The sequence below is a fragment of the Toxotes jaculatrix genome, chromosome 10 (genome assembly GCF_017976425.1).
Source record: "Toxotes jaculatrix isolate fToxJac2 chromosome 10, fToxJac2.pri, whole genome shotgun sequence".
NCBI classification, from domain to species: Eukaryota; Metazoa; Chordata; class Actinopteri; family Toxotidae; genus Toxotes; species Toxotes jaculatrix.
The window spans coordinates 8,891,209-8,905,484 of NC_054403.1; the positions used below are offsets into that span (position 1 = coordinate 8,891,209).

Consider the following 14,276-nt stretch of genomic DNA (forward strand, 5'->3'; position numbering starts at 1 on the left):
AGGAGTCACACAAATCGAGGCCAAAATGAGGCTGAGTACTGTATCACAATCAGTTTCAGATTTGATTTATATGCTGTTTTATATCACGTGGGTCCATTTTTATTGGTCAGTGTCTACAGTGATGTTTATGCCGTTGTAGTGGTGTTTCCACAGCAGTGATTTCATGTAACGTGAATAAAACATAAGATGTTACATGTCTCTCCCTCCGATTTCTCCAGTTGATAAGTGGAGGCTCAATCGTCAATGCTGAGGCGGTATGGGACCATGTGACCATGGCGGACCGGGAGTTGGCGTTTAAGGCCGGTGACGTCATCAAGGTGCTGGACGCCTCCAACAAGGACTGGTGGTGGGGCCAGATTGATGAGGAGGAGGGATGGTTCCCTGCCAGCTTTGTACGGGTGAGTTAGCTGCAGCCATGGCTGGCCTGCCACCATAGACACAACACACACCTACACACATACAGAAAAGGAGGCACATGAACATATGCACAAGAGCTGATAAATACACTTACTGGAAGGTGTACGTGCACAAGTATCTTGTCATATAAACAAACATACACACTGAAATGCTTGCTCCACACGCAGACGCACACAGTTGAATAATGCTTTATTTTAATAATACATAACACTCAAGAGATCAGAGAACAGCTAGCTAAGAGCCTTTATCGGGAAATAAAGATGCTGATGAGCCCCTTTTCTTTTTTTTCTTTTAGTTTGGCATCATCTTCAGTTCCTATCCTTGAAATCTACTTAAATTTACAACGTGTTCACTTTACATTGTGATTATATAATATCGCCCATATATGACCTCAACTAAACCCAACACTGCACTAACACAGAGGACTGATCCAGCTGCTATAAGTTATTCCACACGTCCTTTACTTAACTTATTGAAGGAAGAATTAGCATCCTTGTTGTAGGTGGAGGCTTCCACAGCAGATACCCCACCCCCTCCCCAGACACTCCTCATGGCCATTCCCACTTGTCCACCCTTCCATATTCACTCCTGAGAGGGCAGGGCAGACAGGCTGACTGACTGTCAACCAAAAAGTATCTTTTTGTTCTGTCATTCTCTCTTTCCAAGGTGGAACCCCACCCTCCTCAGCCCCAAACAAAACAGGTTTTCTATATCAACCCCATAGCAACTCCACGGTTCCAAAACACCACGTCAAAGGTGCGTTTTCCCAGCTTCATCTACCCATCCAGCCTGCCCGCCCACCCGCCCGCTCCAGTCTGTCCACGCAACGTACCCTCAACATTACCAAACATTAACGTTCCCATGACGTTATCACATCATCCTCAACGGGGTCGATAGAGAGGCAGAACTGATGAGTCAAAAGTAAAGATAACGCTAAATGTCTTCTTAATGTCCTATACTCAAATTCAAGAAATGCATTCACATAGAATTAGGTGGATTTTGGATTCAACATTCATGGTTACTTCCATTTCAAATATGGATCATTTTCTTCAGCACTCTATTTACTATTGACTCTGACTATTTCTCAGTCTTAAAGCTGCGCTACTAGTTCTCGTCTGCAGTCAGTGCTCTACCACCCGTCACTCTGCTTGTCTGTGGCGCTGCATTTCTCATCTTGTGTTTGGCATTCTACCCGTCGGTTCTTTGATGTTCTCTTGGCAAACTGTGTGTCATCAGGTGTTGGCTGCCGGGCATCTGAAACCACGCTCACTTGGCCCTTTCTATGAGTGAGAGTGGAATACACTATGTATGTGTGTGTGTGTGTGTTGGTGAGAGTGTTGAGTGAGCGCATGCTTGTGTGAAGAAGCCGTGAGGTTGCGTGAGTGTGTATATGCATGCATATGTGCAGAGGGGATATCTTTTTGAGTCACACAGAGGGCCAAAGTTGAACATATTAAATACCCTCTGGGCACCAGTCTGAGAAAGAGGCTTATTTTAAACTCTGGAGTCTTTGGCAGTTTGTCCTGCACTTTTGTGACATGCAGGACCAAGAGTCTTACTCACTGTCCAAACTACCAGAGATCTTCTAAATTAATCTGTGTGTGTGTGTGAAGTGGGTGGCCGTGTGTGTGTCTGTGTGTGTGTGTGTGTGTGTTTGTGTTTGTGAGATATGTGCATTCATGCTCATAAAGATTGAGTGGTACAAGTTTTATGGGAAAGATTTTGTGATCTGAATACCTAAATACATCTTTTTACTAATACTTTTTTCATCAGATTTAAACACTTCTTACTTAACTCTGCACATTTCATATTCAAGTGTGTGTGTGTGTATGAATGTATTTGTCCCCAGCTGTGGGTGAACCAGGAGGACGGGGGAGGAGAGCCAGCTGAGGGGACCAGCGAGGTTCAGAATGGGCACCTGGACCCAACCAATGACTGCCTGTGTCTGGGCTCGCCCCTCCAGAACCGAGACCAGATGAGAGCTAACGTCATCAATGAGATCATGAGCACAGAGAGACACTACATCAAACACCTCAAGGACATCTGTGAGGTACTACAACACATGCTCACATCCACCAGCACACGCATGCACACATACTGCTGTTCCAGGCCATGCTTTAATACCAAGGTACAGTAGGAAACGTAAACGGAAAGGAAATGAAACATGAGAAAGGAAGCAGCATTTCAATACTACACAAGGGTCTAAGTATGAATTCTTAACACTCCCACATTCACACTTTCATTCCAGACATATTTTTTTCTTTTCATTCCGAATCAGTCCAAAAATAATGATCTTTTTCTTAAATATGAAAACACAATATGCCAGTTGTACACAGTAGTAGTGGCAGCAGCCACACTTTGAGCGATTGAGTCCAGATTAAATTTGTCATTATATTATGAATCATGCCAAAGTGACAAACTAGAATTCACACCTAATAAAATTAAACAAAAGCCTTGCCATTTCTTACATTTCAGCTTAGCAAGCCCTTCATAAGGACTCAAAACACGACCCACCCAAATTTAACTCTAAAATCCAGACATTTAGAATCAGCTAATGCATTTAATTTTTAAATGTAGAATTTTCACCAGTTGTTAATTTCTCTGACCTAATATGTATATGGGCTTAGTTTAGACCACTGTTAGACCAGAGTCTAACACAGTGCCATGTAAAACATATCATACATGTCTGCATGCACCATACAGATAAAGTATTTATTCCATAAACACTTTAATCTAACACAAAAAACACTTTAATCTTCATGAGTATCCCAAAGTTAAGAGTCACTGGTTCTCGGTCGCCTGTTTGAAATAGAATGAGGTGACTACATTGACCTTATACCCACAAAAGCATTTAATGTATGTATATAATATACATAAGCCTATATGAAATTAATTTCAAGAGGAAGCAGTGCCCTGTGATAATTGGTTCAGCAGGAACAAGTAGTTTTGGGAATAGTAGATAAATGACTGTTGTAAACTGATGAATAGACAATAAGGTTTGCAGTCATGACCGACAGGTTTATTATTGATATCGAGCAGGCCATGGTCATTATCAAACACTATATTACATACAGTTATAGACCTAACTGTTTGTTCTACTGACAGCATTAACAATATACCATACTGTTAAGAACAGTAGTCCACTGCCTAGTTGGTCTTCCTTCTGATAATGTGAAAATATCAGAATACAAGTTATTTAAATTGAGATGAAATAATTCTATTTTTCATGTGAAGCAGTTGTTTCTAAAATCCCATTTGTCACCGGCGCAGCCTTTTCACAGCACAGCAGTTGCAGTCATATCAGAATACAGAGCAAAATGCTTTTGCATCACTTCGACTCTCTGCAAATTTTTGCTTGTCTAATCATCTTTCCTTAATCCTCTGTGTACCTTTTGTCTGTGTTCTAGGTGAAGCGTAATAATTTGAAATACTTGCACTGAAGGGTCAATTTCACCTTCCCACCTCCAATATTCTTCTCTGTAGGAAAACCATGCATTTTCCACCTTGTCATAAAAATGCACAGACAAGAAGTGTGCAGTTGTAGAGTTGACTGATATCTGCGCTTGGAAATACTTTAGATAAGAACAAGCCAGTCAAAGGGGAAATTTATAACCACATAGGTAAAAGTAAAGGATTTAAGAGTTTAGGAAAGTTAATTGGAGGAGAAATTTGCATGGGAATCCCTGTGCATATGAAGTCAAAATGCTACTGAAGTGATTCTTAATGGAAAATCTGTTCATGGAACAGAGCTGTGCTCGATAGTAATATGCTTCATAACTTAATGTACAAATATACACACACAGTCATTTGTACTGTTAATTATTTTGAAAACACATACACACACAACATTTCTCATTCAATCACTGCTTTAATTCAAATTATTTGGATTGAGTTCAGCTTCAAGACACAAAACAAAGAGGCTCAAGGTGAGTATTTCACAAAGACAACAGAGAGAATTCTGGGTGGTGAAGTGTGAAATAGCAAAAACCTACGTCTTACAACAGATCCTTTCCAAAACGTCAGGGCCAAAGCTTGACGGCATTTAATTAACTACAAGAATTGGAGTGACAACTTGGGACGATAGTTCAGCCTACACAAAGTTGTTTTTAGAGTCATAGTTCATTTTAACTCAAATGAATTATATTTAAAAAATGAGTTAACATTTATTATAAAGAATAAACAAAAATGGGAATGAGAGTGGTGAGATGAAACAAGCTGAAGTGTAGATTGCATGTTTCTGTGGCATTTTCTGACTCATATCCTTGCAGCCATATCGCAGTATTGGACCAGGCACTTAAACTGCATCATCTTTAAAAACCTCACAGTAGTTGTAACCCATATTGTTGCAGGGTTACCTGCGCCAGTGCAGGAAGCGTGTGGACATGTTCAACGATGACCAGCTGAAGGTCATCTTTGGGAACATCGAAGACATTTACCGCTTCCAGATGGGCTTTGTTAGAGACTTGGAGAAACAGTACAACACAGAGGAACCGCACCTCTCTGAAATTGGACCATGCTTTTTAGAACATGTGAGTTCAAACAGTGTTGTTGTGAGCGTTTTCCTTTCTTAGCGCTCAGATAAAAATCAGGATGAAAAATGAACAGACTTGTCCACACTGTCCAGCTGAGAGCAGCCATAATTGCTAATAATTGTGTTCGGCCTGTTATCTCAAGATCAGAACTTAATTATCTCGTTATCTTTAGATAACAGTTACGTTGTGGAGATAATTAAGTCACCAGCAAACAGTTTATCTCAAGATAACGAGATAATTAAGTCATGATCTTGAGAAAACAGCTCTAATAAAAAATTTAGCAACCATAGCCGTTCTTCTGTACACATTGGCTTCTCCTCAGCAGGTTTTATTGAAAAGAGGATTCACAACTTATTTTCCTCTCTGATCATGTACCTCTGTACTCCTTTACTCTACAGCAAGATGGGTTTTGGATCTATTCAGAATACTGTAACAACCACTTGGATGCCTGTATGGAGCTGAGCAAACTGATGAGGGATGGCAGGTACCAGCACTTCTTCGAGGCCTGTCGCCTCCTCCAGCAAATGATTGACATTGCCATAGATGGCTTCTTGCTCACCCCTGTCCAGAAAATCTGCAAATATCCACTCCAGTTGGCCGAGCTTCTCAAATACACCGCACAGGAGCACAGGTACTGTACACGGTGGCCACGGTGATCGCATTTAATCTGCTGGGTGCGTTGCTGTTTGATGGCAGTTCATTTGTTTCTTAAAAGAAATTGTTACTGATGCATCGTTGTGTTCCAGATGCATTGTGTTGCGATGCAGCTGTTGCAGGTGTTGGGTTTGTTCTGCTGAAGCGGTGATTATCCATGCATGAACTGAAACAAATGTTGTTTTGCACAGTTTTACCAGCTTTCTGTTAATGTTGTAGAGGAAAACATTTCATAAAGGAATTGTTTTGAAAAGTGTCTGCAACAGTACTGCACTTCATAAGTGAGTCAAGTAATTTTCATATCAATGTATGGCCATGGGATCATTGCATAGAATTCTGTATATAAATAGAGTGCAGATTAAATATGAATTTGGGCTTTTGCTGGCACAAGTACGAGCATCAACTTTCCACACAGTGCATGCACAGCACAGAGGACCAATACACAATCTAAACATTTGCGGGTGATCTTTCATGAACGGACGCATATGTGAGCATCCAGATGTGCAAACTCATGCGTGCGAACCCACAGAAACACGGTGTAAGTGATTCAGCGTGTCTCAGCCAGCTCCAGGTCATTCACAAACCACGCATTCTCAGCCAGAGAGGGATAGGTGCCAGCTCTGCCAGCGAGGCCTGCCAGATCACAGTGTTTGACTGTTAGGAGCTGTGCAGAATCTGCCAAATATAGGCCTGCTCTCTGTCACACACACAGCACTGTCACACACACACACGCATTATCTTCCAAAGTGAGGATTGGATCCATAGCACATCTAAGCCAGAGGGATAAATCCAGCTCAGTTAGCAAAGACGCAGTCGGAGTTAACTGTGGATGGAGAAAATGGCTGATTGGAATTAAATAGCGGTGTGTTATTTTGACTGTGCTACTGCTGTAGCTTTTAGTTTATAACCCCTGTCTTTAATAGGCTACGCTGTATCATTCACTACTGCAACACTGCAAGTCTTTTTTTTTTGTAAGAGTACAGTAGCCATTCTCCAAGAGCTATAACACCCAGGAGTAATTATGTGCACACTATGTCCATAGTGACTATCGATATGTGGCCGCGGCCCTGGCAGTAATGCGGAACGTCACTCAGCAGATCAACGAAAGGAAGAGGAGGCTGGAGAACATCGACAAGATCGCCCAGTGGCAAGCCTCTGTTCTGGACTGGGAGGTGTGTGCTTCTGCTGACTGTGGTGTAATTACAAAGCATCTGATATCCACCAGTGTTGCCTTACTGGCTAAAGCTGGTCTGGTCTGTTTTAGTCAGAGATCTGGATGGAAGAACTTAGATTTAACTTCATATATCACTAAACCAAGACAGTTCTGCCTAGTAGCTTACAGTAGTTACCTTTGCAACAACAATAAACTTCGTGTTTGTATATGCTTTTAAAATGCTTTTGTGAATTCCTTACTATTTTGTCTTTTAAACAAACGAATTTGAATTTTTCCTTGACTGTCAGGCCTTCAAACTCAGAGATGAGAGAGCAGACGTTTTATTCAATACCGCTATCACTAAATTTGACAGTTTTACACAACCTCAAGTCTGCTTTGGGAAAATGTTTGTTTATGCTTGAAATGCTTTTGATTTTTTAAAAAATGTTAAAAATGTTTCTAAAAATGTTCAAGCTATGATGAGTAGACTGATCTTTGCGGTACCAAGAGTGTTCTTTTCATTTATTAACTGTGTGTCTGTGTTTGTGTGTGTATGTGTGTGTCTAGGGGGATGATATCTTGGACAGGAGCTCAGAGCTCATCTACACTGGGGAGTTGTCATGGATCTATCAGCCGTATGGACGCAGCCAGCAGCGAGTCTTCTTCCTCTTTGATCACCAGCTGGTCCTCTGTAAGAAGGTAGGCACTGTCTCTCTCTCTCTCTCCCTTTGTTCACTTTCTGCCTTTAATTTGAAGACTTTGTCGGCTGAAAACAAGCTGATAAGCTAAAACTTACCCTCAGCCTGTTTTCTTGAAAGTTGTGCATCACATGGTTGGTGACGGAGATGCTTGAAGACAATGTGACTTCTTCAACCTTACTCGAGAGCTGCAAAAAAAAAAAAAAAAAAGATTACATAATGCCGAATGAGACAGACCAGCCCTCAGTGAAGATGCGTTCAAATCCTCAGCACCTTTCACAAAATGGAGCTGTGGTAGTTTGGGCTCTAATGCACCAAGGCTGTGCGCTCCTGTCAGACGGATGTTCACGCTCGGCTGGACTCAGCAATGCATGCACACAGAGACACAGACGCAAATGCAGACTGACACTTACACACAAAATAACACAGAGGCTGAGTAACTGCATCATCACACACATGCACACGTGTACACACGGAGGAACAATGATTTCACTGTTACACGTACAGAAAAAGAAAATAAGACATAGAGATATATACTGTCTTTCTGTTTCTCTCTCTTTCCCTCACCCTTCATTGTCCCCCCTGCTATCACATTTGAACTTCTCTGGCACCAAAAATAAACTAAAAGTATGTCTGCGGATCACACATGTGTTAGCTGTTCTGGTCCGCTAAATAAAATCAGCTCCCAGACACACTAAATTATAAATTCTAGTCTTTGTTCTACACTTCCTGCTTCAGCATCCTCAGTACAACATGTGTAATGGCAGCCCTCAGGGTGTGTTGCATATAGTCTTCCATCTTTTCCTCTCATCTTCTCCTTATCAGCACACAAATGCAGATTTGCATGCTTATTAAAAGATCCCTGTTCCTGTTTTTTATTTTGCCTTTCTTGACCTTATAGTGTGGCTGGATGTTTGGTCCTGAGGCGATGGTGTCGATGAGGATTGTTTCATGTGGCAGCCTTATTCCTGCAGATTACATCAGCTAAGGTTATCTGTGGTTGATACACTGGTGTAGAGAAAAAACAGTCAGTCAATTATTTGATTAGTCTGATTGGCAGAAATTTGCTTGTCAACTATTTTTTTTATTGATTAATAGATTTAAGTCATTTTTCATGCTTAAATGCTCTGTGGTTCCAGCTTGCCGCTGCTTTTCTTTGTTTTACGTGACAGTAAGCTGAATATTTTGGGGTTTTGGATTGTCGGTCAGACCAAAAACAGCATGTGCGAGGTGCGTTATCCCCACCTTACTCTGACAATTTATAGACCAAACAATTAATCCATTAATAATCAGCGGATAAATTGTTGATGAAAATAATCGTTAGTTGCAGCTTCTGTGCTGGTGCAGTTCAAAGAAATATAAATCAAATATTCATAATTGTTTATGAGGCTACAGTGGTTCTACAATCAAAAATGATATTAAGAAAGTGTGTCACAGACTGTCAGCAAAGACTGAACATTATAAACTTCACAACATTGTTATTTATTGCATTTTATTGCAGAGTTGTAGTGCATTAGATTTGTATGAGTTTGTGTAAAAGCCACTGTTAACATAGTATTTCTTACCTTTTCGTTTTCTGTGATGTCTAGTGAGGAGCAGATTTACTGAGAAATCTGACATTCTGCAATGTGTGTGGAAGGTGTTTGTATATTTGGGCAGCAGATGGAAAAGGTTGCATAAGACAGGTTCTCAGGATACCAAGGGAAATATGCTTGTTGACACCTCTAAGGTTCAGCACACACACGCACGCACACACAATTAATAGACATCTTCCTTCTCCTTTTAAACCCAGGATCTGATACGCCGGGACATCCTGTACTATAAGGGCCGCATTGACATGGATCGCTACGAGGTGCGGGACGCCATAGACGGGCGCGACGATGACTTCAACGTGAGTGTGAAGAACGCCTTCAAATTGTGCAACAAAGACAGCGAGGAGATCCACATCTTCCTGGCCAAGAAGCCAGAGGAGAAGATCCGCTGGCTCAGGGCCTTCCACGAGGAGAGGAAGATGGTGCAGGAGGATGAGAAAATCGGTTAGTCACGCACTTCTCTGCTTTTCATTCACAATGAGCACTAGAGCTTCAGTTACATGTTGTATTTCCTGCAGCACAGCACAACGTGACTTTCTTTTTTTAGAAAACAAAACACTGTGCTTCCTGTTTAGTGTACACAAAGTGAATGTAACACTCAGGCCTTAGCTTTGATTGGCTGGGTCATGGTCAAAATGTAATGTGACTTTATTTTGAAAAGCTAAACCTAAACAAAGCCTCAGATGCTCAACCTTTGCAACTTCTTCAAACTTATTGCAGCTTTTTTTTTTACATGATCTACAAGCCCTGTGTGGAACATGTGTCCAACATACGATGTTATGATTGTTCAGGTTTTGAGATCTCTGAGTACCAGAAGCGGCAGGCGGCCATGACAGTGAGAAAGGTGACCAAACAGAAAGGTGAGGCAACAAGAAGATATCAGGTGATTTCCCTTTTTTTTTTCTTTGCTGGTGTGCTCTGTCTTCTCATCGCTGTTTACTCTTCCCTTAACCTGCTCTCTTTTTTTTTTTACTTTCTACACTTTTTTTAAACACGCATACTTTGTTTATGAATGGATCGACTAGCCGTGTGCTAAGTGAGCTAGAAAAGTCAAGTGAATTCATGTCGTCTCACTACAGTATATTACTTTCAATATTTTTCCTTTGAGTTAAATGTCTGTCAGCCCATATATGAGGATGACTTGATATTAGTTGTAAAGCAGCTGTTAAGCATCAATGAAAAGACAGAGGGCTGTTTGCATGAATTATTGAGTTTAAAGGGCGATACCAGTGTTCATGACATGTGGGTTTTGTGTCACGCTTGTCTTGAAATGATTTAATACCTCAGACAACTGTTTGCATTTTTTTTTCTTTTTCTGAGTTAGAGTGGTTGTTGGTGTGTATCAGTTCCATTAACATACAGAATTTCCTTCCATCTTTTAAGGTTATACTGACTTCTGAGGTGTACAGCTGTGGTATATACGGCTCCTAAATTATACAACAAGGAGCCTTTACCTTGCATTGTTTAGTTTAGCACAATGGATTGACACAACTCCTTGAAGTCAGGAGAAAAATATGGGTTTATTTGGGTTATTTTGCCTTATTTTTCTTTTTTATTTAACATGTTCTTCCTTAATGTAACATATTTTCAAATGCTAATCCTGCAAAATTTACCCCAACAGTTACCAGCTTTCTCAGTAACAGAAAAACATGTCAAACGAGTTATTCAAGATGTTAAATCCTGACAAAGCATCAAAGACAGAGGACTCACATGTCCAAACTGCTGGTATCATCCTTTAAGATTTAGCCATTTTAGTGCTAGGCTAGATGTTTGTACATTTGCCATTACTGATGTTCTTGCTATTACCAGTTTCACAATAAGCATGACCATCCATTAAGGTATTAATTAACCAATGACCACTGCTGGAATGTTCTCTCTGACGTTAGGATCCCTGTAGATGTCTGTCAGAAGTAAATGTTGTGTGTTTCTAAGTGCTGTATGTGTACATGGCTGGCACAAGGTGAAGTACTCTCTTGAATTTCAGATTCATTTATAGATTTCATCTTGAGAAAGAGGGCCATGTTGTATGGACATGGTTTGAAAATGATAAAGGTATATGCATTAGAGTTCTCCTTAGAGCTAGCACAATAAGATGCCATGGCAACTGCTAAGCAGCATTGGGAGGTGTTGTGATTAACGTTGGCATTGGAGCATGCAGTCACTGTCCAATCTGTTTACAAGCATTATCTTGACTATCCAAAATAAACCGGTTCTACTAATGTACATACATCGAACCCTTCTAACTGCTAAAACAGTGTTTGGCCAAAAAAAAAAAGATCCTTAACAAAAGACACTGTTTCTCATCTTTTCATGTTTTCTTCTAAGATGCCATGGCAACTTTTGAATATTTCATCTCCAAATATTGATTGTATCTGATTTTTAATTACACTAGCTACACTAGTTGTGATGCTTGTAGACTGTAGCTAAATGACATTGTAGACTGTAGTTAAATGCATATTAACAGCTTTCTGTTGGCTCTATTTTCGCCACTCTTGTGTTCTAAAGTGTCGAGGGTGCTATTCAAACAAAAGCGCTGTCAACAAACATGGAAGAACAGTGTCCCTTGTCCAAATGCCTGGTTTCATCATTGTATTGGATGTAATCTGTTAGTTCTCTTGTTTGCCTGCTACAGAGTTTGATTGAATAGCATCTTTAGTCTCCCTTGTGTCATTGCTAGAGCTGAATTCCACGTTTCTCCCAATTCAGCTGTCATCATATGATCATAATGTATCATATCTCAGGTTTAATATGCAGGAATGTAAACACCGAAGGCTCATTTTGTACGTCTTTGTGCCTGTTTTCTGTGGAAGCATGACTTGATGTTGTGTTGTTGTGGCTGTTTCAAATACAATACTGACAATGTTTCCTCTTTACTATCCACCTCCCTCCTTTGTCTCTTCTGCTTTGTGCCCTGCACTGCCTCCTTGTCCCCTTCCCCTCACACCCCCTTCCCCCCACCCTTCTTGCTCTTTTTGCACCTGCCTCCCTAGGTGTAAACAGGTGCACGCCCCCCTCATACCCGCCCCCCCAGGACCCCCTCAGTGCGGGGCAGTATGAAGTAACGGAGGACATGGCACAAGGAGAGGTTTTTGAATTCAGTCAATCCAAAAGAGGCCAGGCTCCTTTCTGGCAGAATTTTAGTAGATTAGCTCCATTTAAGAAATAGAGATACACGGACTCTTCTGAAGGACCAGCTATTTTTCTTAGAAGCACTAAACACTGGATGATCATGTCCCATGATGAAGAAAAATACAAAAAACACACATACACAAGAGACTTCGAAGTTAAGGACCAATGTTAATATAGAGTGTGATTTGAAGCAGCAAGAGGACTGAAGACTTGGATTTAAAAAAAAATTGAGAAAAAAATGAAACTTTACAATTCATATATGTTAGTAACGTTCTTAGTTATCATGCTTCTACAGCTGAGTCAACTGTCATGAACTCCTTCCCTCGGATTCTGCATATTCACACCATCTGAATGTCCTGGAGTTATTGAGATTGTTATATGATTTCATTTTTAATCCATCATCTGGAAAGAAACACAAGGCCACGCCAGGTCTTTACTAATAGTATTGATTGTGTCCAAAAGCTGAGATCTTGCTGTGCTGCTGTGTGAGATTGCCTGTTACATTCTTCTGAATGTGAGATTGAGTAACGACTGGCCTTGGCTACTGGTTGTGGCACTCGAAGGAACCCGTGAAGCTCGACTGTCAGTGTTGCCTCTGAGTTAGCTCCATCCCGCCACTGATCACAGACTGGTCAGGCCATCTCTAGTAGCCTTCCCTTCACCAACTCTGACGTTCACAGCGTTTCCCTCCCTCTCTGCATCCCTTCTCTCTATCTCTCTCTACCCACCTGCTCAGCCTCAGTGAGTCAGTGGCTCTCAGAGGAAGAGCTTCATTCTTTTGGAAACCTGCCACTGGCTATGACGTGACGGGTCAGGGAACAAATCAATAGTCAGAACATCAATAGAATATTTACATCCTTTCACCAATCACTTTTGACAGGGTATTCATATCCGATCACGCCGAGGGGCTGTGGGTTGCATTTGACGGAGAGCTTGCCGCTCAGATGAAACAGCTGGGAGCAGGAGATAGGCAGGTTACGGTCCACCTGCCTTGTGTCAGAGCCCCTCCCCCACTCTCCCCAGAGACCACCCCTGTAGCACTGTGCTGGCAGCTCACTGGGTGTTTTGGAAAGAGCACAGCCTACCTCCAGAAATCCACTGAGAGCTAAAAGTGAAGTTGATGCATTGGCCAAGGTCTAAAATAATGTCTCTTTTTCATGTCAGCTGGAACAAAAAAAGAAAAAAAAAAAGACTTCTTCAGCTCACTTAATGATTTTGTATTGCTCACACTGTAAAAAGCACAGCACATAATCAGTGTGAGGGGCACTTTTTCTCTCATTTGGGTAAGAGCGTTGCCACCGTGTGAGAAATTAGAACGTGCCCTAACCAGCACAAGGGGAAATGGTCAGGAAAGTGGCAGAAATTATAAATGAACAGGAAGGCCATATCAGTTGGCTGAAAAAAAGTACACTGCAGGAGTGTGAGCCAAAATACAGTAGGGAGGCGGAAAGGTGAATTTAATCTGTAGCATGCAGGTGTCCTCCGACGGATTCATGCATCTCTAAAGACTGCAGCTTCAAATCTTGGCACTCCTCCCCCGTCACTTTGTTTTCCAGATCTGATCCATGTTCTGGCAGTTAGGTCCGGCACTGTTAAGTGATTTACAAAGGACTGTGGCCTGATCAGATTGATTTGTTTAATCAACAAAGCCCCCCTCCCGCCCCTCACCCTGAAGCTGCTGTGAGACAGATCCTGCCATAGAGCCCTTCAGCTGAGGTGTTAGAACAGAGAATATCAGCGGAGGAGAAACTACCAGTTCACACACATCATGAAGGCGTATTCTTTTCTACAGTTGGAATGTAAGTGAAACATCTGTCCATGGTTTGTGATCATATTTTGACCTCAGATACAGAAGTACATTTTGTGTTGAATTATATCACCTGATGGACAGTACATATACAGTATGACAAGTTGTGCAATGTGATATATCATTATATATCTTCACTATTCACTACAGCGTGATATGAAAGAGTTATATATCGTTCTATGTCATTTGTTTGCCTTCTTACAGGCCTTATAACCTATTGGAAAAAAGACCTTAGAATTGCTTTGTATGTTGTGTAATTTATGTTTTGTTTCAGTAAAGAAAGTTGAGAAATGG

General features: G+C 41.2%; 1 protein-coding gene across 5 annotated transcripts in view; it reads left to right on the top strand.

Annotated features, from left to right (window-relative positions):
* Window positions 1-14,276, top strand: part of LOC121188026 (spermatogenesis-associated protein 13-like) — a 38,022-nt gene extending 23,746 nt beyond the window's left edge. For 3 of the 5 annotated variants that reach the window (XM_041047511.1, XM_041047512.1, XM_041047516.1), the window contains 10 exons: window positions 219-398; window positions 1,084-1,173; window positions 2,267-2,467; window positions 4,767-4,946; window positions 5,348-5,580; window positions 6,646-6,775; window positions 7,324-7,455; window positions 9,247-9,490; window positions 9,838-9,906; window positions 12,037-14,276. In XM_041047511.1, coding sequence (XP_040903445.1) covers window positions 219-398; window positions 1,084-1,173; window positions 2,267-2,467; window positions 4,767-4,946; window positions 5,348-5,580; window positions 6,646-6,775; window positions 7,324-7,455; window positions 9,247-9,490; window positions 9,838-9,906; window positions 12,037-12,212 — 1,635 coding nt within the window. In that variant the 3' untranslated portion in view covers window positions 12,213-14,276. Of the gene's footprint in view, window positions 1-218; window positions 399-1,083; window positions 1,174-2,266; window positions 2,468-4,766; window positions 4,947-5,347; window positions 5,581-6,645; window positions 6,776-7,323; window positions 7,456-9,246; window positions 9,491-9,837; window positions 9,930-12,036 lie in introns of all 5 variants that reach the window. The other 2 variants (XM_041047515.1, XM_041047513.1) reach the window with 2 other exon arrangements.